The following is a 22,495-nucleotide window of genomic DNA, read 5'->3' as shown; positions in this document are numbered from 1 at the left end:
CCAGTGCCTGTTCACTCATCATGCCGACTGGAGATCTATTTGAAATAAAATACAAAACCAGTGCCTGTTCACTCGTCATGCTGACTGGAGATCTATTTGAAATAAAATACAAAACCAGTGCCTTCACTCATCATGCTGATTGGAGGTCTGTTTGATATAAAATACAAAACCAGTGCCTGTTCATTCATCATGCCAACTGAAGATCTGTTTGAAATAAAATACAAAACCAGTGCCTTCACTCATCATACTGACTGGAGATATATTTAAATAAAATACAAAACCAGTGCCTATTCACTCATCATGCTGACTGGAGATCTATTTGAAATAAAATACAAAACCAGTGCCTGTTCACTCATTGTGTTGACAGTAAATGTCTCAAAACTGATGTCCTAAGCTGGTATAGTAACAAAATCATGCTGCATATGTTGAACAAGTGCTCCACATGATGTTTACTTGACAGCTGTTGTACCACCTCTCTCTCTCCCTTCCTCCCTCCCCCATATTAATTTAAAGTTATCAATTTTGGACCAGTCAATCATCATAAGGAACACTCTTTGAATATTAACAATATACACTAATAAACTAAGCTTTTCCACAGAATGATAAATGAACAAAACTGATTCGATGTTGACATTCTGAACATTTTTAATTCTTCTGTATACACAGTATCAACATTCTGCTATTATAAATATACACAGTGTATGCACTACATTTCATGAAGAAGTTGATAAATACATTGTCTTTTCTGAGGCGATTCTGGCAAGATTTTGTCAGCAGGTCAGTGCTAAATATGAACATGAACCAAACATTTTGGATGAAATGAAAATATGTGTCAGAGGTAATCAAGTGAAGCTAATGGAAATATTAAAATCATTCAAACAATGTTGGACAAGAAATGTATCACATTTTTATTAGGCTTCTCATTGACTATTATTACACACACTGCATTCATATGCACAATTTGGGATATTTTTCTGCAATATGTGTGAGGAGATTTTATCCATAATCCACAAATATAGGTACCACAATGGAGAAGAACACCATTGGCTATATAATGGTTTCTTTCCTTTTATAAAGCAGTCCTGTGTGGAAATGAAATACATATTTAAGGAAGAGAGAGGAGCATCTTTGATCTATACAAATTTCATCTTGATCTCATTAGGGGCCAAAATAGACTGTTATAGTGCCTTCCCGTTATTTATTTCTTCAAGCTTGTTTCTTCAAAACTAAAGTCTCTCATATCATCAATCCAGCCTCTAAAGAATGTTACACTAACAGTTTGTGCTAGCTTTCCAGTGCAATTCAGCCACTGAAGTACATTACATTAGCATTTCATGCTGGCTTTCTGATCTAATCCAGCCACTGAAGTACATTACATTAGCATTTCATGCTGGCTTTCTGATCTAATTCAGCCACTGAAGTACATTACATTAGCATTTCATGCTGGCTTTCTGATCTAATCCAGCCACTGAAGTACATTACATTAGCATTTCATGCTGGCTTTCTGATCTAATCCAGCCACTGAAGTACATTAATTAGCATTTCATGCTGGCTTTCTGATCTAATCCAGCCACTGAAGTACATTACATTAGCATTTCATGCTGGCTTTCTGATCTAATCCAGCCACTGAAGTACATTACATTAGCATTTCATGCTGGCTTTCTGATCTAATCCAGCCACTGAAGTATACATTAATTAGCATTTCATGCTGGCTTTCTGATCTAATCCAGCCACTGAAGTATACATGAATTAGCATTTCATGCTGGCTTTCTGATCTAATCCAGCCACTGAAGTACATTACATTAGCATTTCATGCTGGCTTTCTGATCTAACCCAATCTCTAATGTACATCACATTAGCATTTCATGCTGGCTTTCTGATCTAACCCAATCTCTAATGTACATCACATTAGCAGTTCATGCTGGCTTTCTGATCTAATCCAGCCACTGAAGTACATTACATTAGCATTTCATGCTGGCTTTCTGATCTAATCCAGCCACTGAAGTACATTACATTAGCATTTCATGCTGGCTTTCTGATCTAATCCAGCCACTGAAGTACATTACATTAGCATTTCATGCTGGCTTTCTGATCTAATTCAGCCACTGAAGTACATTACATTAGCATTTCATGCTGGCTTTCTGATCTAATCCAGCCACTGAAGTATACATTAATTAGCATTTCATGCTGGCTTTCTGATCTAATCCAGCCACTGAAGTATACATGAATTAGCATTTCATGCTGGCTTTCTGATCTAATCCAGCCACTGAAGTACATTACATTAGCATTTCATGCTGGCTTTCTGATCTAACCCAATCTCTAATGTACATCACATTAGCATTTCATGCTGGCTTTCTGATCTAATTCAGCCACTGAAGTACATTACATTAGCATTTCATGCTGGCTTTCTGATCTAATCCAGCCACTGAAGTACATTACATTAGCATTTCATGCTGGCTTTCTGATCTAATCCAGCCACTGAAGTACATTACATTAGCATTTCATGCTGGCTTTCTGATCTAATTCAGCCACTGAAGTACATTACATTAGCATTTCATGCTGGCTTTCTGATCTAATCCAGCCACTGAAGTATACATTAATTAGCATTTCATGCTGGCTTTCTGATCTAATCCAGCCACTGAAGTATACATGAATTAGCATTTCATGCTGGCTTTCTGATCTAATCCAGCCACTGAAGTACATTACATTAGCATTTCATGCTGGCTTTCTGATCTAACCCAATCTCTAATGTACATCACATTAGCATTTCATGCTGGCTTTCTGATCTAACCCAATCTCTAATGTACATCACATTAGCAGTTCATGCTGGCTTTCTGATCTAACCCAATCTCTAATGTACATCACATTAGCATTTTGTGTTGGCTTTCTGATCTAACCCAATCTCTAATGTACATCATATTAGCATTTTGTGCTGGCTTTCTGATCTAACCCAATCTCTAATGTACATCACATTAGCATTTCGTGTTGGCTTTCTGATCTAACCCAATCTCTAATGTACATCACATTAGCATTTTGTGCTGGCTTTCTGATCTAACCCAATCTCTAATGTACATCACATTAGCATTTCATGCTGGCTTTCTGATCTAACCCAATCTCTAATGTACATCACATTAGCAATTTGTCATGGCTTTCTGATCTAACCCAATCTCTAATGTACATCACATTAGCATTTTGTGCTGGCTTTCTGATCTAACCCAATCTCTAATGTACATCACATTAGCATTTTGTGCTGGCTTTCTGATCAAACCCAGTCTCTAATGTACATCACATTAGCATTTCGTGCTGGCTTTCTGATCTAACCCATCTCTAATGTACATCACATTAGCATTTCATGCTGGCTTTCTGATCTAATCCAGCCACTTAAATACATCACATAAGCATTTCATGCTGGATTTCTGATCTAATTGAGCCACTGAAATACATTACATTAGCATTTCATGCTGGCTTTCTGATCTAATCCAGCCACTGAAGTACATTACATTAGCATTTCATGCTGGCTTTCTGATCTAATCCAGCCACTGAAGTACATTACATTAGCATTTCATGCTGGCTTTCTGATCTAATCCAGCCACTGAAGTACATTACATTAGCATTTCATGCTGGCTTTCTGATCTAACCCAATCTCTAATGTACATCACATTAGCATTTCATGCTGGCTTTCTGATCTAACCCAATCTCTAATGTACATCACATTAGCAGTTCATGCTGGCTTTCTGATCTAATCCAGCCACTGAAGTACATTACATTAGCATTTCATGCTGGCTTTCTGATCTAATCCAGCCACTGAAGTACATTACATTAGCATTTCATGCTGGCTTTCTGATCTAATTCAGCCACTGAAGTACATTACATTAGCATTTCATGCTGGCTTTCTGATCTAATCCAGCCACTGAAGTACATTACATTAGCATTTCATGCTGGCTTTCTGATCTAATCCAGCCACTGAAGTACATTACATTAGCATTTCATGCTGGCTTTCTGATCTAATCCAGCCACTGAAGTACATTACATTAGCATTTCATGCTGGCTTTCTGATCTAATTCAGCCACTGAAGTACATTACATTAGCATTTCATGCTGGCTTTCTGATCTAATCCAGCCACTGAAGTATACATTAATTAGCATTTCATGCTGGCTTTCTGATCTAATCCAGCCACTGAAGTATACATGAATTAGCATTTCATGCTGGCTTTCTGATCTAATCCAGCCACTGAAGTACATTACATTAGCATTTCATGCTGGCTTTCTGATCTAACCCAATCTCTAATGTACATCACATTAGCATTTCATGCTGGCGTTCTGATCTAACCCAATCTCTAATGTACATCACATTAGCAGTTCATGCTGGCTTTCTGATCTAATTGAGCCACTGAAATACATTACATTAGCATTTCATGCTGGCTTTCTGATCTAATCCAGCCGCTTAAATACATCACATAAGCATTTCATGCTGGATTTCTGATCTAATTGAGCCACTGAAATACATTACATTAGCATTTCATGCTGGCTTTCTGATCTAATCCAGCCACTGAAGTACATTACATTAGCATTTCATGCTGGCTTTCTGATCTAATCCAGCCACTGAAGTACATTACATTAGCATTTCATGCTGGCTTTCTGATCTAATCCAGCCACTGAAGTACATTACATTAGCATTTCATGCTGGCTTTCTGATCTAACCCAATCTCTAATGTACATCACATTAGCATTTTGTGCTGGCTTTCTGATCTAACCCAATCTCTAATGTACATCACATTAGCATTTTGTGCTGGCTTTCTGATCAAACCCAGTCTCTAATGTACATCACATTAGCATTTCGTGCTGGCTTTCTGATCTAACCCATCTCTAATGTACATCACATTAGCATTTCATGCTGGCTTTCTGATCTAATCCAGCCACTTAAATACATCACATAAGCATTTCATGCTGGATTTCTGATCTAATTGAGCCACTGAAATACATTACATTAGCATTTCATGCTGGCTTTCTGATCTAATCCAGCCACTGAAGTACATTACATTAGCATTTCATGCTGGCTTTCTGATCTAATCCAGCCACTGAAGTACATTACATTAGCATTTCATGCTGGCTTTCTGATCTAATCCAGCCACTGAAGTACATTACATTAGCATTTCATGCTGGCTTTCTGATCTAACCCAATCTCTAATGTACATCACATTAGCATTTCATGCTGGCTTTCTGATCTAACCCAATCTCTAATGTACATCACATTAGCAGTTCATGCTGGCTTTCTGATCTAATCCAGCCACTGAAGTACATTACATTAGCATTTCATGCTGGCTTTCTGATCTAATCCAGCCACTGAAGTACATTACATTAGCATTTCATGCTGGCTTTCTGATCTAATTCAGCCACTGAAGTACATTACATTAGCATTTCATGCTGGCTTTCTGATCTAATCCAGCCACTGAAGTACATTACATTAGCATTTCATGCTGGCTTTCTGATCTAATCCAGCCACTGAAGTACATTACATTAGCATTTCATGCTGGCTTTCTGATCTAATCCAGCCACTGAAGTACATTACATTAGCATTTCATGCTGGCTTTCTGATCTAATTCAGCCACTGAAGTACATTACATTAGCATTTTATGCTGGCTTTCTGATCTAATCCAGCCACTGAAGTATACATTAATTAGCATTTCATGCTGGCTTTCTGATCTAATCCAGCCACTGAAGTATACATGAATTAGCATTTCATGCTGGCTTTCTGATCTAATCCAGCCACTGAAGTACATTACATTAGCATTTCATGCTGGCTTTCTGATCTAACCCAATCTCTAATGTACATCACATTAGTATTTCATGCTGGCGTTCTGATCTAACCCAATCTCTAATGTACATCACATTAGCAGTTCATGCTGGCTTTCTGATCTAACCCAATCTCTAATGTACATCACATTAGCATTTTGTGTTGGCTTTCTGATCTAACCCAATCTCTAATGTACATCATATTAGCATTTTGTGCTGGCTTTCTGATCTAACCCAATCTCTAATGTACATCACATTAGCATTTCGTGTTGGCTTTCTGATCTAACCCAATCTCTAATGTACATCACATTAGCATTTTGTGCTGGCTTTCTGATCTAACCCAATCTCTAATGTACATCACATTAGCATTTCATGCTGGTTTTCTGATCTAACCCAATCTCTAATGTACATCACATTAGCAATTTGTCATGGCTTTCTGATCTAACCCAATCTCTAATGTACATCACATTAGCATTTTGTGCTGGCTTTCTGATCTAACCCAATCTCTAATGTACATCACATTAGCATTTTGTGCTGGCTTTCTGATCAAACCCAGTCTCTAATGTACATCACATTAGCATTTCGTGCTGGCTTTCTGATCTAACCCATCTCTAATGTACATCACATTAGCATTTCATGCTGGCTTTCTGATCTAATCCAGCCACTTAAATACATCACATAAGCATTTCATGCTGGATTTCTGATCTAATTGAGCCACTGAAATACATTACATTAGCATTTCATGCTGGCTTTCTGATCTAATCCAGCCACTGAAGTACATTACATTAGCATTTCATGCTGGCTTTCTGATCTAACCCAATCTCTGATGTACATCACATTAGCATTTTGTCCTGGCTTTCTGATCTAATCCAGCCAATGAAGTACATTACATTAGCATTTCATCCTGGCTTTCTGATCTAAATCCAAAATTAATCCAAGAATAACATTTTTGTAGTCATAATAACAAAATGTTCTACTGATTTTATGTTTGAATCCCAACGAAGAATCCAAGAAGGATTACGATGACATATGCTGCAATCTGTAGTGTAGACTTTGTCTACAGTTCCTTGTAGAAACAAGAATTATCTCTCCGGTTTCTGATAGCTGAATAAATTTTTATAAAAACTGTTCTTGTTCCACAATATTACCTGAGCACAAATATTTTCCAGAAAAATAACAGAATTAATCCTTTTGAATCCAAGTAATTTGAAATAACTCCAAACCAAGTAATTTGAAGTAACTCCAAACAGCACAACATACAACTAACAGTTTAACAGCCCAGCTTCTACTGAGATTAATTCTTCAAACATGGGTTATATGGTCTTTCTAAAACATAAACAAGGGGTCACATGATCATCTTCTGGAAGGTTATAGAAGCAAGTACTTGTTACAGATCACTTTTACCCAGTGTGACCCTGACGAAAACCAATCATTTTACTCTAAGAAATAAAATTTTAATAAATTGTTTACATCTTAAAGATAAAGTGCCATCATGACCTCGAAACAACCAATCATTTTAAAATAAAATAACTTGTTTACAGTGGTTTCTATAAATTTTGAAACAAGGTCAGGATTTAGATCAACACCTGGTGTTTATAAACTAACAGTCAAGGTCAAACTATTTTCTGAAAAAAGTATCATCTTTAGTGAATAAATTTACATTACGATATCATGTAATGAATTTTTTTTTTTAAACTGACATACAATTAAATGGAAATAAATATATATTAAATCAGATATAGTTAAATAAAATATACATAACAGGTTATAACTTTGAAATCACTGACATCCTTCCCTAATAAAGGGTTTCCATGCAGGTCTGGTATTCTGGAAAAGGTCTCAGATTTGAAAATTGCTCTTCCAGGTCTAGAAAATATCTGGAAAAATTGAAAAATTACTTAAAAGTCTTGAAAAAGTCTTAAATTTTTGTTATTGCAGTAGAACCTGCCATGAAAGACCACCCCTTCTGCCAAAACATTATGGTCTCTCAAGACAGGTGGTGTCCCATAACAGGTCATAAGACTATATAATCAATAAATCTGTGCATTGAGAATAAGGTCTGTCATGACAGGTGGTCTCACATAACAGTGGTCTTTCAAGACAGGTTGTACTGTACTACAATTTTTAGTTGGAAGCTGGCATTGTGGCTGCTCTTTTGAATTTGGGAGAAGTTTTAATATATAGATTCCAATCTTGTCAGGAGGTCATTCTGTAAAAGGTTTGGAAAACATCTGGAATCTTTTAAATTTGTGGCAGGAACTCTGCTAATAACCAGATGTACATATTTTCTCTGTGTGAAAGGCCATATCATTGATGCTTCCAGCATTGACCCCTCAGTCTGCTTCTACCTCCTGTGGACTAGTCCTTGGCTTATAACTTAGATATTATTTATAGCCCAACTTTTAAAATATATATACACTTAGTAGGGATGAAAAGGGGATTTGCATGTAGTAACCAACAGAAAGGAAGTCGATTAAGGATGCAAAGGGTGTGATAGTGTTAGTGTTCCATGGACATGGGTCAAATTAAACCCAGTTGAAACCAAACATTTATTTTCATGTTTTGTGTTTTTATATCTTTCAGTTTCCTTGTGTTTGTCATTCATCTTTAAAAAACTGTAGCAAGGGGGACTTCGAGAATCGGTATCTGGATTTAGGAAGAAATGAGGATACAGTTGCAGCTTCTGTTGATGAAGGTAGTGTATATGTTTAACAGAAAAGACATATTTGGAAATTAATGTTATAGATAATTGGTTAATCACTTGAAATAAGGGCTATAAATGAATATTTATATAAACCATGTTCATTATTTTAGGAAGACATTACTACCATGAAAATCACTTTTTTAATGGAATTTTAAACTACTTATTGCCCTGAGTAACAAGAATAGGGGATTCCATTTAGTTCTGACCTCATGGTTACATACTGTAAAATTGCACTGTCTTGTTCGTAGATAATGTGTCATAGTTATTATACATATTTGCAGCAAATTGGACAAATTGTACAATGCATATAATAAACTAAAATGAAGTGCACTAGTTGGGTCCAGCTTCAAGTAATACAGGTAAAACCCATTATAACATGATATGTTATAACATGATTCTGCTTATAATGCAGTATGGCTCCCATTTTTTAATTTAAGGTGATTAAGGTGACCTCTCTTTTTAACAACCAAAATACATGCTCTTGGAAAAGCCGATTATTTGTATCCCTGGCAGATTTTTATTCCAACACTGCTTTTAATGTTGCATTAACTTCACCATTTACCATTTCTACCATACTGGCATGTATGCAATTCAAAACTGAAGTATATTTGATGTCTGATGAAACCCGGCAAACAAAATAAATGACATATGATCAGGAGGTTAGTTAAAACTGATGATATTGAAATTTCAGTTTACATTTTCTATGGGGAAGTTTTTTTGAAAACTTTGTTAACACAATCCCACTTATATCAAGATGTTATTCTTTGGCCCTCGAGCATCTTGTTATAACAGGTTTTACCTGTACAAAGCTGAGAATGTTATGTTTTGATTCTACTATACCCATTTCGGATGGTGTGGTTTACTGTACAGGTGCACCAACACAATTATTTTTGAATTCTTTGGAGTCCTTTTGTTTTCTTGTGAAAGCTCAATAATTCATTATTTATGAATATAACACACATACAAATGAGTGTATATAAAGAAAAATTAGCCTGCTTGATACTTCACATTTTCTAGTTGCAAAATTAATTGGACATGCAGAATTCACATAGTTCAGTGGACTATCACTGTTAAGTCCGTCAATATGCTGCCATCCCTCTTATAATGTTGTTTTGAGCATGGATCCCTTTCAATTTGGCAAGTTTCAAATCTTGTTGAGTAGTATGAAATGGATGGTTTGAGCCCAGCTTTTTTGGAATCCATGTTAGAAGCCTCAGTTTTGACTACCAAAAAAACAAAGTCAGCGGTCTTAAACTAAGGAACAGAAAAGAGTGAAAAACCAACAAGTTTTGTAACATTAATAAAATAATTTATTTCCACAGACTACAAAGTAAAAATTTAAAAAGAACTTACATTACTGTGAATTAATTCCCAAATAGTGCTAAAAGTTCTAGCAAGAGTCCAAATGTATGAAATTCCAATTGACTTCCATTGTTATTCCAAATAAATTCCAATGTTGAATGTATTGATGCACCTGTTGTCTTGAATGTGTTAATGTGATTATAGCAATGTGCCAACAGAATTTATATATATCACAAGAATAAAATCCAAAATATTCTTGTCTGAATTCACAATAATTCCAAATTAATGTTTTAGACCAAGTATATTATTGAGCACTTTGTAATTCCAATGAATAATAATTTGAATAAATAAATAAATACTACCAAATTAAAAACTGTGCACAACAATATGACTGATTCTGCTTCATATGATAAGTCAAGAATGAATAATCCCAATGTAAACAAGATTATATATCCCTCTACTATACCTAGGTCACAATTACAATTTTCTAAAACTTTTCTATCAACTTAATAGGAAATTTCCACTTTGGAAGTTTATAAGGTCAGAATCAAATTGAAGTAAACATGTTTTACTACTGTTGATCTGAAAATTTAATCAACAATGATAGGGAAATATTATCCATGTTTTATGTTGTGTGCAAATAAATGCCCTGGTAAGGTACACCGTTAACTTGATTTTGTGCAAGATTATTTACAATAATACAGATTAGCATAACATAATAAAAGCCAACAAACAAGACAAATTAAATATAGCTCCAGCTACCTTGGATGATCTGCCATTTTAGAATCATTGACAGTATAAAAATTCTCTTTAACTAACAACCAGTACATGAATGGTCATTGGCAGATGGTGCAGCCTTTTTTGTTTAGATCAGTGGGCTGGGTGCTGATTCAGTAGGCCCTGATGAGCATTTTGTGTGGCTGTCAAGTTCTTCCGCATCTTCAGGGCAAACAGCCATACACCACAATGCAGCAACAGGTAGGCTTTTGCATTGTCCTTCTCCGTGCTCTTCTCATCAGACCGCTCCAGTGGCCTAGTGGTTACAGCATACACCTAGGATGCAGGAGATCGTTGGTTTGATCTCTGGCCGAGTCATACCAAAGACTTACAAAAATGGTACTTACAGCTGCCTCACTTGGTGCTCACCACTAAGAGGTTAGTGTTAGGACTGGTCAGCCTGGTGTCAGGATAATGTGACTGGGTGGGACATCATGCTATATGTCTGCATCAAAGCGATATGGCTGAAAAATTGTTAAAGTTACGTTAAAAATCCAAATCACACATACACACACTTCTCATTTTCTTCCTTGCTTCATCTACATCTCTTATCTCCACTTCTCAAAATTTGAATTGGAGCTCTCTTCAAATACAAGCTGCACCTAATCCTCCTGTGACATGTTACTTGTTGGGGTGACACTATGAAAGATTTTGTGGGCAGATATTTAGCCTGTTTGTCAATTTTCTTTGGCTTTTTTGGGACCTTGACAAACTCATCATGTTTATCAGAAGGCTGCTCTGGTTCCTCCATGATAGACTTTATTCATGACCTGAAGACCATTAGTGAATGCTCATTACAGACAGGGTAAAGGCATGCAGCTATGTAAAGGAAAGCTAAATAGGCTGGGGTAATTGAGGCCTACCTAACATTTGTCTACTACAGCCCAAGGGTTACTGGAAGAGGGTGGTGGCAGTTAGAAAGCTGGCAGTACCCACTAGGGTCCATGTAGACACAGTTAGGGAGTGGCTGAGAATACAGACCACATGGCAGATCAACCTGCAAAGTTGTTTGCCCAAGTTTTAACATCTTGACCCCCAACAAATACACCAAGCTTATTTCTTGCTTTTGCCTTTTGACAGGGTTGAATGGCATTTGTACAAGGAGGCTGCCAAGGTTGCTGATGCAGGCCTGCAAGCAGGGACTGCTGAAGTGGCCCAAGATGCTGCAGGCCAACCCTGGGCAGGAGTTTTTTGGGTGATATGATATGGCTGCTGTTGGTATACAAGATTTGCATTCAGCTGGGTGAGACTGCCCCCCCCCCCACTGGGTACAGGGCATTGTGGAATCATTTAACTGCACCCTGGCTGAGTGGTTCTTTGGTCATCAGTATGCCTAGGAGATGAAGCATGGCAGCAATAAGTGTCGCATTGTGAGGCAGCTGCCCACTGTGGTTGCCTTCTTAAATGAGGAAATGACCCATATGATAGTCCAAAGACCAGCTGACACTGTGTGTGTGGCTTTGGTGGCTGCAGTGGCAGCCTCCCAGGTTGGCTGGCTTCTCGGCAGCCCAGGCTCTGGTTTGTCACTTGGCAGATTTAGACAGCTTGATTGGTTGGGCTGATAAGGCATCAGGGGCTGACATCTTGCTGTCTTATCTCGTGTGTATATGTGATGGTAAATAGATTTTATCTGCATGGTTTGACTGGATGTTGTTATGCACTGCTGCGTGTTGCAGGTCAGCAGGTTGGCTATCTACATGTGTACTTCTGTATATAAGTTGAAATTGCACAGTAGACTTCCAGAACTCATAATGCTACAGAACCAACTTTTTTATGCAAATTTTTCAAATGTGTTATATTTTCTCAAATTTGAAGCAAGATTTATAAAGAACCAAGCAGATCATTTGATTTGATATTGAGAATTTGAGTTACTGATATTGTTGCTCTCTCGCCCGTCATTATTATATATTATTATAGACCAATCTTAAAAGTAACTAGTACTGTAGTTGTATCATTTTCACAAAATTATGGTTGTGATCTTGATTTTTTTTTCAGACTGGGAGGCAAAAACAACTTTGTATGAAAAGCTCAGAGAAGGAGAGATGTCACTGGAAGAATTTAAAACTTATAAGAAATACTGGAAGCAAGACATAAGACTAAGTAAGGTTTGCTTATTGGCACCCATTTTCTTTAATATTAAACTTAAATGCAAGGATGTGTTGTTTTCTTAATGTTTTGCAATAAATTGTGTATTCGGGTGTCATTCCATTAGTGTCTGTATGATCAATAAGTCGGGGTCACCATCTTCCAGATCATCAACATTTACTGTACCTTGATGTGTCATATTTAGCTCACTGCACCAAGGGCCAGTTGAGCTTGTGGTGTGACCTTGCATCCATCTGGCGTTGTGCATCATCACATGTTGTGCTTATCAACATGCATATGATTGACATTTGCTTGTGTCTTTCACATCTCAGGGTACAGCTTGAAAAGAGTTTAACCACTTTTTGCAGGAAATATTCTGGCATTAATTCCTTTCAAGAATATATATAAAAATAAGGATTATCTCCTAACATGATCACCACTACTAGAAGCTTTACAAATAATGAAATAATATTTGCTAAATCCCACTTAACTGAATTTGATTATATTTGACATTTGCCAGGTGTTACAGCCTTTTAAAGTTGTACAACTGATGCCAGTCTGCTTTCAAATATGGCCACCATTGCAACTCCCAACCCTCACCCAAAAAATAAAAAAGCTGAAAATCTACAAAACATTGCACCTTCTCAACATCAGACCCAAGTGCACATGAGAAAATTAACCTGGCTCACATAGACCTAATTGCCAAATGCAATTAGCATTTTGCCAAGTAACTCCGAATAGGAACAGCTGGCAACCATATATTATATCATATTGGCTTTATTTGTTTCAATTTTAAAGGAATTTATGCTGTCAGGTTGCATAATCCTTTTCTGAGCTGTTGAGTTGTCAAAGATTTTTTTTTGTTGCTGTTGTAAAAGCAGCCACATTTCCTGGATAGTTAGAACGAACTATGCAACAGCCTTCTCATTATCAACCTTAGTATTTGCAGACTCTCCCGTTTGTTAGTACCCTTCTACCAATTTTAAAATTAAAAGCATGAAAGGTAATATAAAAAAATGCACAAAACTTAGCCATTTCATTTATCAATTTGTAATTTATAATCCGATTGTTACCAGGGGTCACTCTACATTAGCCGGTGGCAAAATTACTATATAAACTTTTCCAGTTGAGCCATATACTTTTTCGAGACTGTAATATTTTTTGTTATAAATTTAATTTTGAAGCAGCTACTGTAAAAAAGATAATGAGAAAGCTGATGGAAGCTTGGAAGGCATTGCTGCCAGATGCTCAGTGTCAAATCTGGTCAAATTTTGTTCTTTTTGCAGAAGTCATTCTATGTCCTTGCAAGTTTATACAAAAGAGGCTGAGCCACCATGATATATGGCTGTCATTACCATAAACAGAGTATGTCGTTTATGAACTCATAAAATACTCTCCTGAATTTAGCTAAAAACTATGAGAAATCATCCTTTGGTATTAATGCTTTTCAGTTACATGCATATGGTAATGTGTGCAGTAAAAAGAAAGAACAAGAAAGCATAATAACCATTTTTAACCAAATTTCATTACAATCAGCCTGGTATCAACATGTAATATAGCTTAAGGAGCATTTGTACCAACTTTTTAATTAAAGCACAAGTTCATATTTTCCCATACAATGCAATAACCTTTTTATTATATACTCATTTTGTTTTCCTGCCTAAGCATTAATAATAACAGAATATACTCAAGAAATAAATTAATTGAATTTTAAAAATACACCACCGCAGATTCATCAATACACAGTAACAATATTGGTGCACACAGCACTGCCCAGCAACCATTGAACTTCGGTTCATTCTCAACATTATTTTTTTTTTTAAAATTCATCTTTTGGTTTATTTAAAAAGAAAGAGTCATATTTTGATTGAATTTGGTCTGGAATGGATGGATTTTGTTTCTCTGTTGGTTCCAATCAGTTTTGTTTTCCTGCTAGTGATGAACTAGGTTTATTAGATTCCATACAATGTACATCTAATCAGAGCAGTGGTCTGGCATTGAATCAACCACACCTCTGTTCTGTCACTGATTGTTTGGAATCATAATGTGTGAAAAATATTAATTCTTTTAATTGAAATTATCAGAAGGCTCTATGGAATACAACATTCATTTCATTTTTAGTGGAGTAATGAGAATGTGATTTCTGTTGGAAATGACATGGGCCATGTTATTCAGATTTGCAGAACTAAGAAAGTACATTCTAAGGAAATTCAAGATGTAAAGAGGAAATAAATATATTGTATTGCCATTTTTATTACCAGCTAAAGATGATATGTTTATGCCAAATCACTTGGATGTTCTCGTTTGGAGGGAACCCAGCTTAGGACATGACCTGTATGGCTTCTACTGCTACTCTAAATCCAAAAATGGTATCAGAAACTTTAAACAGGGAAATATGCAAAGCAGCTGCTGTGTGACAGTTAGTAGCAATAAGACTTCTACATTGCTTTGGTTTATTGGCTCTGAGGTCCTTAGTTTTCTGTCTAAACTTTAAGTTCCATTTTTTCTTGAATTCATTATTTCAGATGACTTGTAAAATGGTACGTCTCTGATAGATATGCAATAACCCTTGGCCTTAATATGGTTTTTTGTTATAGACCTAAAAGAGTAGTGGTCGTAGACTGAATTATTCTATTTGCAAAAAGTGCCAAACATTTCTCCTACAAAACTATATAAATGATCAGAACAGTATTTTCGATACTGCATCACTCACATTTGTTGTGAACAATTTGTGAGTCAGTGAACTCATCCATATTAACTTTATTATCTCTACTTTCAAATATACAAAACAGTATGTTTAGTTCTTCCACAAAAAAGTATTATAAACCAAAAGCTCAAGCGTCTATTACGTGAGTGTACATGATTTTTTTACCAAGTAGCTTTTAATACACAATGCTGTTTTTGGATACGTGCCTTGAAATATGAAGCTGTGCAGTATGGAAAAATACTGTATGAGTCTAACAATGTAAAGTTAACTGAGAAAAAAATTGAACATTTAATAAGATAGGATTCAGAGCATATTTAATGGACACTTCCATTAAACCTGACTTAAGCAGACATATTAGGCTGGTTGTAGTAGTCTCAAACAAAGTCTGTGCAAGCATGTATTATATACTCATAAAATTATTCATTACAAGGCTGATATATAAATTAGTATGATCATTGTTATGCTACACTTATATAAAATTTCCAAAAAATATTTTACAAGTAAATTCCAACAACAACAGCATCTTGTAAACTTAAAAAAAAAAATTTGTTTTATTTGCCTAAAATTGGGATTTAAAGTCATACTGCAATATTGGGATAAAAACATGCAGACTTAAAAGTATTACATATTAATCACAGAAAGCAGGGAAGGTGTCAGTTTGGACCTCATGTTTTATGTTTTGAAGCAAATGTAAATTTATTTATTGTCATGGATGTTAATTTTCAAAGTTCTGTAAAAGATGACATTTAGTTAATACGTAATTTGTTTCTTAGGAAGGAATCATATTGTTTCCGAAAGAAAGAGATTTGTCTTATAGGTTTTGGGCTGTACTGGTTGAAGACTAGAAGAGCTTGTGTTATTCATTTCATGGCACCTGGCATCCATTAGAAGTTATTTTGCTACTTTTCTTAGTCTGCTCAGAGGAAAGTCATGAAATTTGGCATATTGTTTAACCCTGAGGCCCATTTGGTCTGAGAAGTATGCTCCACAGGCATCCAACATGGTCACCCTGAAATCTTGTTATTTCTACTTTTTCTGAATGGATGGTTATATTGAAATGGGATTTTTTGTGAAAGACTTCTTATGAAATGCAGATTGTCTTGTTTGAAAATGGTGCTGATTTGATCACAGACATGGACATGATCCTCAAAATCTTGTAATTACTGTTCCTGAATTGGTGTTCATATCGACATTGGATTTTCACTAACAGACTTCTTATGACTAAAAGATGGTCCAGATTAAAATAGTGTCAATCTGACATCAAACCTGACTGTCCTGGTGGCTGTTTTTGTCATTACTGTTCCAGCATTAATGGTCATATCTACATTTGGTTTTCACCAGAAGATGTTTAATGCCATAGATATTCCTAAATTAAAATTGTGCCATTCAGCATGGCCAATGGTGACCATATCAAAATTGTTGCTGTTATTAATTCTGAACAGATTTCATACTGACATGTGTTTTAATACAGGGTTATGACTTGTAAATGGTATACATCTGAATGAAACTTGTGCAGATAAAAAAATTCAACGTGGCCATCTTGAAAATTGTTGTTGTTGTTGTAGTAGGTTTAATGCCATTTTTCAGCACACGATAGGCTATACATGGCGGCCAGTATTAATGGTGGAGGAAGAACCCAGGAAAATCCCAGAAAGAACCACCAACCCATGAGAAGGTACTTATAAGCTTTCTCACATACCCACATTATCTGAATCCGAGACTCGAACCCACGCAGACAGAGGTGAGATGGCAGTGATCCGTAACGAAGAGCGCTTCGGCCACTCGGGGCCCCCCTTGAAAATTGTAACGCTGCTTTTTTTGAATTTGAAGTGATATCGACATGAGATTACTAAAACATTTCTTATGACATAATAATGGTCAGAAGTGAAATGGTACTGAACATGCATCTCTTTAAAGTTATATCACTACTTTTTTGTATACTTAATTTGTATTTGTTGAATTTTACAAAACTTGTTGGTCTTTGCTATTTTCTGGTTTTTAGTTTAAAACCCTATAGTCAGGTTGAGGTTTGGGGTCTCTTGTATTGGATACAAATTTCTTTAAAATATTTCAGAATTATTATTTTTTAAAATTTAAATTCAATTGTTTACAGATTTTCTCATTCCCATGCATTATTTTTACATATTCAAGAAATCAGTAGTGAAACCAGCAAGCTTTCACAATGTCATTTAAGTGGAGAACTTTTAAATCCTACCTGGGAAAGGTTAGAGTCTTTGAAAAAGGATGAATTGCTCCAGCTTGCCAGATAATATCACCTTTCTGAGGCAAAGGCTTATTTAATGAAGCAGGAAATAAAAAATATTTTTTTTGCAAAAGAATTTATTAGATAAAAGTGCTTTAGGTTTGATTAGTAAGTCTTTACCTGTTTCTGACATACAAGTCATGGAATTGAAATTAAAACTCAAGATGGAAATAGAATTAAGAAAGCTTGAGCTTCAGAAAGAGGAGAGGGAGACAAATGCAGCTGCAAAAAGAAGAGATGTGCTGTTACAGGAAGAGGAAAGAGAGACAATTGCAGTTGCAGAAAGAGGGAAGAGAGAGAAAGAAAGAAAGAGAAGCTTGGCAAATGCTAATTGCAGATGCATTTCATGTGTAGAGAAGTATTATATTGTTTCATGTATATTATGTGTCATTCATAAGACTTCATCTTAATCTGTCATTTTTAATCACATGTATAAATGGCTAATAATTAAAAGAATGGTGCAAATATGCCCTCTAATATAGTCACTTCATCATGAAAATCTTGTTGTGACTAATCAGATCTGAATGGAATTGGTTTCTATAAATATGAGGTTTTCAGTTGTTGTTATTACAAGGCCAGATAAAATAGTAGCGTGGTTCTGGACCCTACATTTGTTTTTGGTAAAGAAAACAATTCAGGAGAAAAAAAATTTAACAAATGATGTAACTATGATCAAAGTTAAATTTGGTTTGCAAATGATGCTTATTTTTTAGTTTATACTTCATTTAAATGTGTCAGACAAAAAAAACTAAAATTTATTCCGACCTTCCTACCCTAATTTTTTTCTTCAACATAACCAGAACCACATGTAGTTCTTTATTTGGCCTAATCATAGTCATCATCATCATCTTCACTTCATGGTTGACATAGCAAGCTAACCGTCCAATTTTTTAACTTAGAAACAAGACATGGATGTAGATGTGCCGGACGATTTGAGCAGGGGGAGTTATCAGAATTTAGAAGTCTGGAGACAAGGTAAAAAGTGATAATTCTTAAGTTTTTTTTAAACTTTACAGACCAAAAGAACTTAATGGATGGCCTGTTGTTTATCGTCCATCATTCATCTGCACATGAACACAATTTTGATATCACTGCTTCTCCTCAGCTACTTGATGGATTGCCTGATTTGATGATTTTCACTAAAACACTTTCTGTCATGTCTAGTAGGTTGAAAATGATGCTGGTCTACATCCAGTACGGCCACCTAGATTGCCATCTTGAAATTTTAGTACCGCTACTCTGACTGATTGGGTTGTCATATCAACATGGAGTTCTAACCAAAAAGACTTCTTATGAATCTAGTTGGTCCTTAGTAAAAATGTTATTGATCTCACATCAAAGATGGCAACCATGGAAGCAAGCTTGAAAATCTGGTTTACACTACTCCTGAACAGAAAGTTATATTGTCATGGGATTTGCACCAAAATGCTTTTATGATATCTGGTTGGTCCTAAATGGAAATAGTGCCAATCTTTCGCCAAAATCCTTTTTGAAAAACTGTTATGGATAATCCCCCTAAAAATAGATGGTCATATCTGCTTGGGATTTTTACTAGTTCAAAGACAAGACTTCTTAGGATGACTTGTTGATCCAAAATGAAAATTTTGCTGATCTTGCATCCAATATGGCCACCATTGCTTTAGTCATATCAGTGTCAAAATCCATCTTTCATCTGCACATTGAGCAAACTACAGAAGTGTCAGATTTTTCCTAAATCTTTCTGTCAGTATGTAGATTTTCACAAATGTTTGAAAATTTTGGGGTCACCTGGCCATGAGACCCAGTGAGCTTAATGTATGTTACTGCTTTTTCCATCCATCATCTGTCAATATTTGCACTCTTTTCAAATTCTTCTAATAAGAAACTGGACACTTTTAAGTCAGACTTGCCAGAGAGCATTTTGTTATGAACAGCTTTCAGTTTTACGCCACTGATACTGATCCACAAATATGGTCCTTGTTACTGAAAATAGAACAAACATAAAGCCACCACCATCAATCTTGAAAATCTTGTTATTATTATTCATCTTGATGGGAAAGTCACATTGACAATAATAACAATAATAATAATAATAATAATAATCTTATTTAAAGAGGGTAACACAGTTAGCTAAGAACTAATCTACCTTGAGGCCCTCATACAAAGGAATTTATTTATTTTAGCTGCATCTCTGAGCCACTGGATAATATTGGGTTTCGAAGAAGGAAATAGAGTGGGCATTTCTAATCTCAACTGGAATACTATTCCAGAGCAGAGTTCCAGAGTATTGGAAACTTTTTTTAAATAACTCCTTATTTGGTTTGGGAATCTTATGCTGTTTTGTAGACTTGGATCGCAGATGGGGAGTATTACCTGGTAGCCTATACTGGAATTGTGATTGTAAATATTCAGGAGCACTATTATGGGATATTTTGTACATTAATTTGGCTTTTCTCAAACAGATTCGGTCTTTAATATTTTTAATTTTTAATTATCCATGCTTTCTTTCTGGATTGATAATAGCCCTAATGCTCTTTTTTGAAGATTTGCCAGCTTTGCTATGTTTATAACATTTGAATTACCCCATACCTGTATTACATGGCGTTTCCACCGGATTCATTCTTATGATGTCTATTTGGTCCTAAATGAAAATGGTTCAAATCTAAAATCCAGTATGGCTATACCACAGTGGCCATTTTGAAAATCTTGTTATTGCTCCTCCTAGATAGATAGTCACATCAAGATGGGGTTTTCACTGGAATACTTGATCCATTATGGCCACCACACCAACCATCTTTAAAATCATGTTTTTACAACTCCTTCTGACTTTATAGTTTTTCAACATAGTATTTTTACTGAAAGACTTAGTATGTTGTCAAATTACTGATCTGAATGAAAAGTCGCATTGTATTTTCATCGAGAGACTTTTTATGATGTCTAGTTGATCCTAAAAAAATATAAATGGTTGCAGGTTGCACATCTCTTATGGCCACCACAGCATTTATCTAGAAAAGTTTGTTATTGCTATATATTCTGAACGGATGGTCACGTCAATATGGTTTTTTTTACTAAAAGATTTCTTATGATGTCCAGTTGGTCCTAAATGATAATGGTACCACTCGGACAGTGGACATCTTGAAAATCATATCACTACTTCTCATAAATGAAGGGTCATATCTGCATGGGGTTTTCACTGAACGATTTCTTGTGGGTTTTGTTTGTTATAAATGAAAATGGTGCCAATCTGACCTCCATCATGACCACTGCAATGGCCACCTTGAAAATTTTCTTGTTGCTACTTCTAGAAGGCTGGTCATATTGACATTATGCTTTCACCAAAAAGCTGCTTATGATGATTTGTTTGTTCTAAATGGAGATGGTGCCAGTCTGATATCCAATATGGCCACCATAGCAGCCATCTTAAAATATTGTAATTTTTACTCCTCCAAAATGGAAAATCATATTAACATGGGGTTTTCACCAGAAGACTTCTTAAGACGTCTTGTTGATCCTAAATTAAAATGTTGCTGATGTTCAGTATAGCCACCATGGTGGCCATCTTGAAAATCTTAATTTTGCTACTCCTCTTAAATGGAAAGTCATTTTAAAACGGGTTTTCGTCAGAAATATTGATCATCGACAGTTTAAAAATGCATATATTTGTCCAAAACAGTTTAGAGGTAAAAATGTATTATGGTATACAATATTTATAAAAAGGATAGATATATTCATTTTATTATTTTAATTGTTTTCCATTTAATGTATTTTTTCTTGGTCAATTTACAGTACATCATCAAAGATTTGTGCCTGTAATCATTATGGAATCGGAGAAAGGGGAGAAACAGCATCTGTGAAACCCATCCACCTGGTGGCTATGTCAGACACTAACCATGACCTTCTGTTAGCATTAATTTCTGATGGATGTGATTTGAATTCCCGCACAAACTACCACAAGTTCACACCCATGTATATTGCAGTCAGCTATGGTTGCAAATCTCTTATGAAAATTCTTGAAGAAAGAGGTGCTAAAGTCAATAAAGTAGCTTCCAAAACTATATTTTGCACGGCTCTTCACAAAGCCATTCAGAGAGGTGATCCAGAAATTCTCGATATTCTTCTGTCCTCAAAGAAAATAAAGGTAAACAAAACATCTCCTAGAAATGAGACTGCACTGCACCTTGCAGTACTGATCGGAAAGAAGTTTGTGCCAACCCTCCTAAGAGCAGGGGCCGATCCAAACATTGTTTTTAACCAAACAACCTGTCTAATGCATGCTGTGAGCAGCCAGGATGAAGAAACCACAAAGCATCTGTTGGACCATGGAGCAAATGTCAGAGCTAAGGATAAAGATGGTCATGAAGCTATTTTTTATGTACCTAGAACATTGTGTGGTATGTATTGATTACTATTACACAAGTCTTGTCACATGTAAACATGAAAGAATGAATATATAGTGTGAAAATTGTGTAAAGTTCACTTGGGTGAAAACAACAGGACCTAATGGAAAAGTAATCTTTTTAACCATAAGCCCAAGTAAACTGAATGTTATTCTCACGTCTACATTAAACCTGCATAGAATTTCAGAGAATTACTTTTTGCACTGTAAACTTCATACAGAGATTGCAAAATGCACCCAACTGACATGCCATATGAAAATTATATTAATGCTCTTTTAGGGTAAGTTAACATTTTCTTAAATTCATTTGTCTCATTACTGCTTGGTTTATTTCTTGAGATGTTTTGAAGATGATGAAATGGTATGTGTGTGTGATTAGAATTTTTATTGTAGCTTTAACAATTTGTTAGTCCTAACACTATGTCGTCTGTAGTGTGGCAGTTTATAATGATGTCTAGCACTGGGACATCACATTGGTATTGTTTTAGAA

General features: G+C 35.6%; 1 protein-coding gene across 1 annotated transcript in view; it reads left to right on the top strand.

Moving 5' to 3' along the window:
- The window catches only part of LOC149808428 (uncharacterized), a 39,509-nt gene that overhangs the window by 7,262 nt on the left and 9,752 nt on the right, over positions 1–22,495 (top strand). The window contains exons 3-6 of the mRNA XM_089977038.1: positions 8,376–8,487; positions 12,571–12,675; positions 18,530–18,605; positions 21,396–22,000. Coding sequence (XP_089833164.1) covers positions 8,376–8,487; positions 12,571–12,675; positions 18,530–18,605; positions 21,396–22,000 — 898 coding nt within the window. The remainder of the gene's footprint in view (positions 1–8,375; positions 8,488–12,570; positions 12,676–18,529; positions 18,606–21,395; positions 22,001–22,495) is intronic.

Source organism: Sinohyriopsis cumingii, chromosome 1, assembly GCF_028554795.1.
Source record: "Sinohyriopsis cumingii isolate HCF-2022 chromosome 1, ASM2855479v2, whole genome shotgun sequence".
NCBI lineage: Eukaryota > Metazoa > Mollusca > Bivalvia > Unionida > Unionidae > Sinohyriopsis > Sinohyriopsis cumingii.
This window is presented reverse-complemented; position numbering and strand designations above follow the sequence as displayed.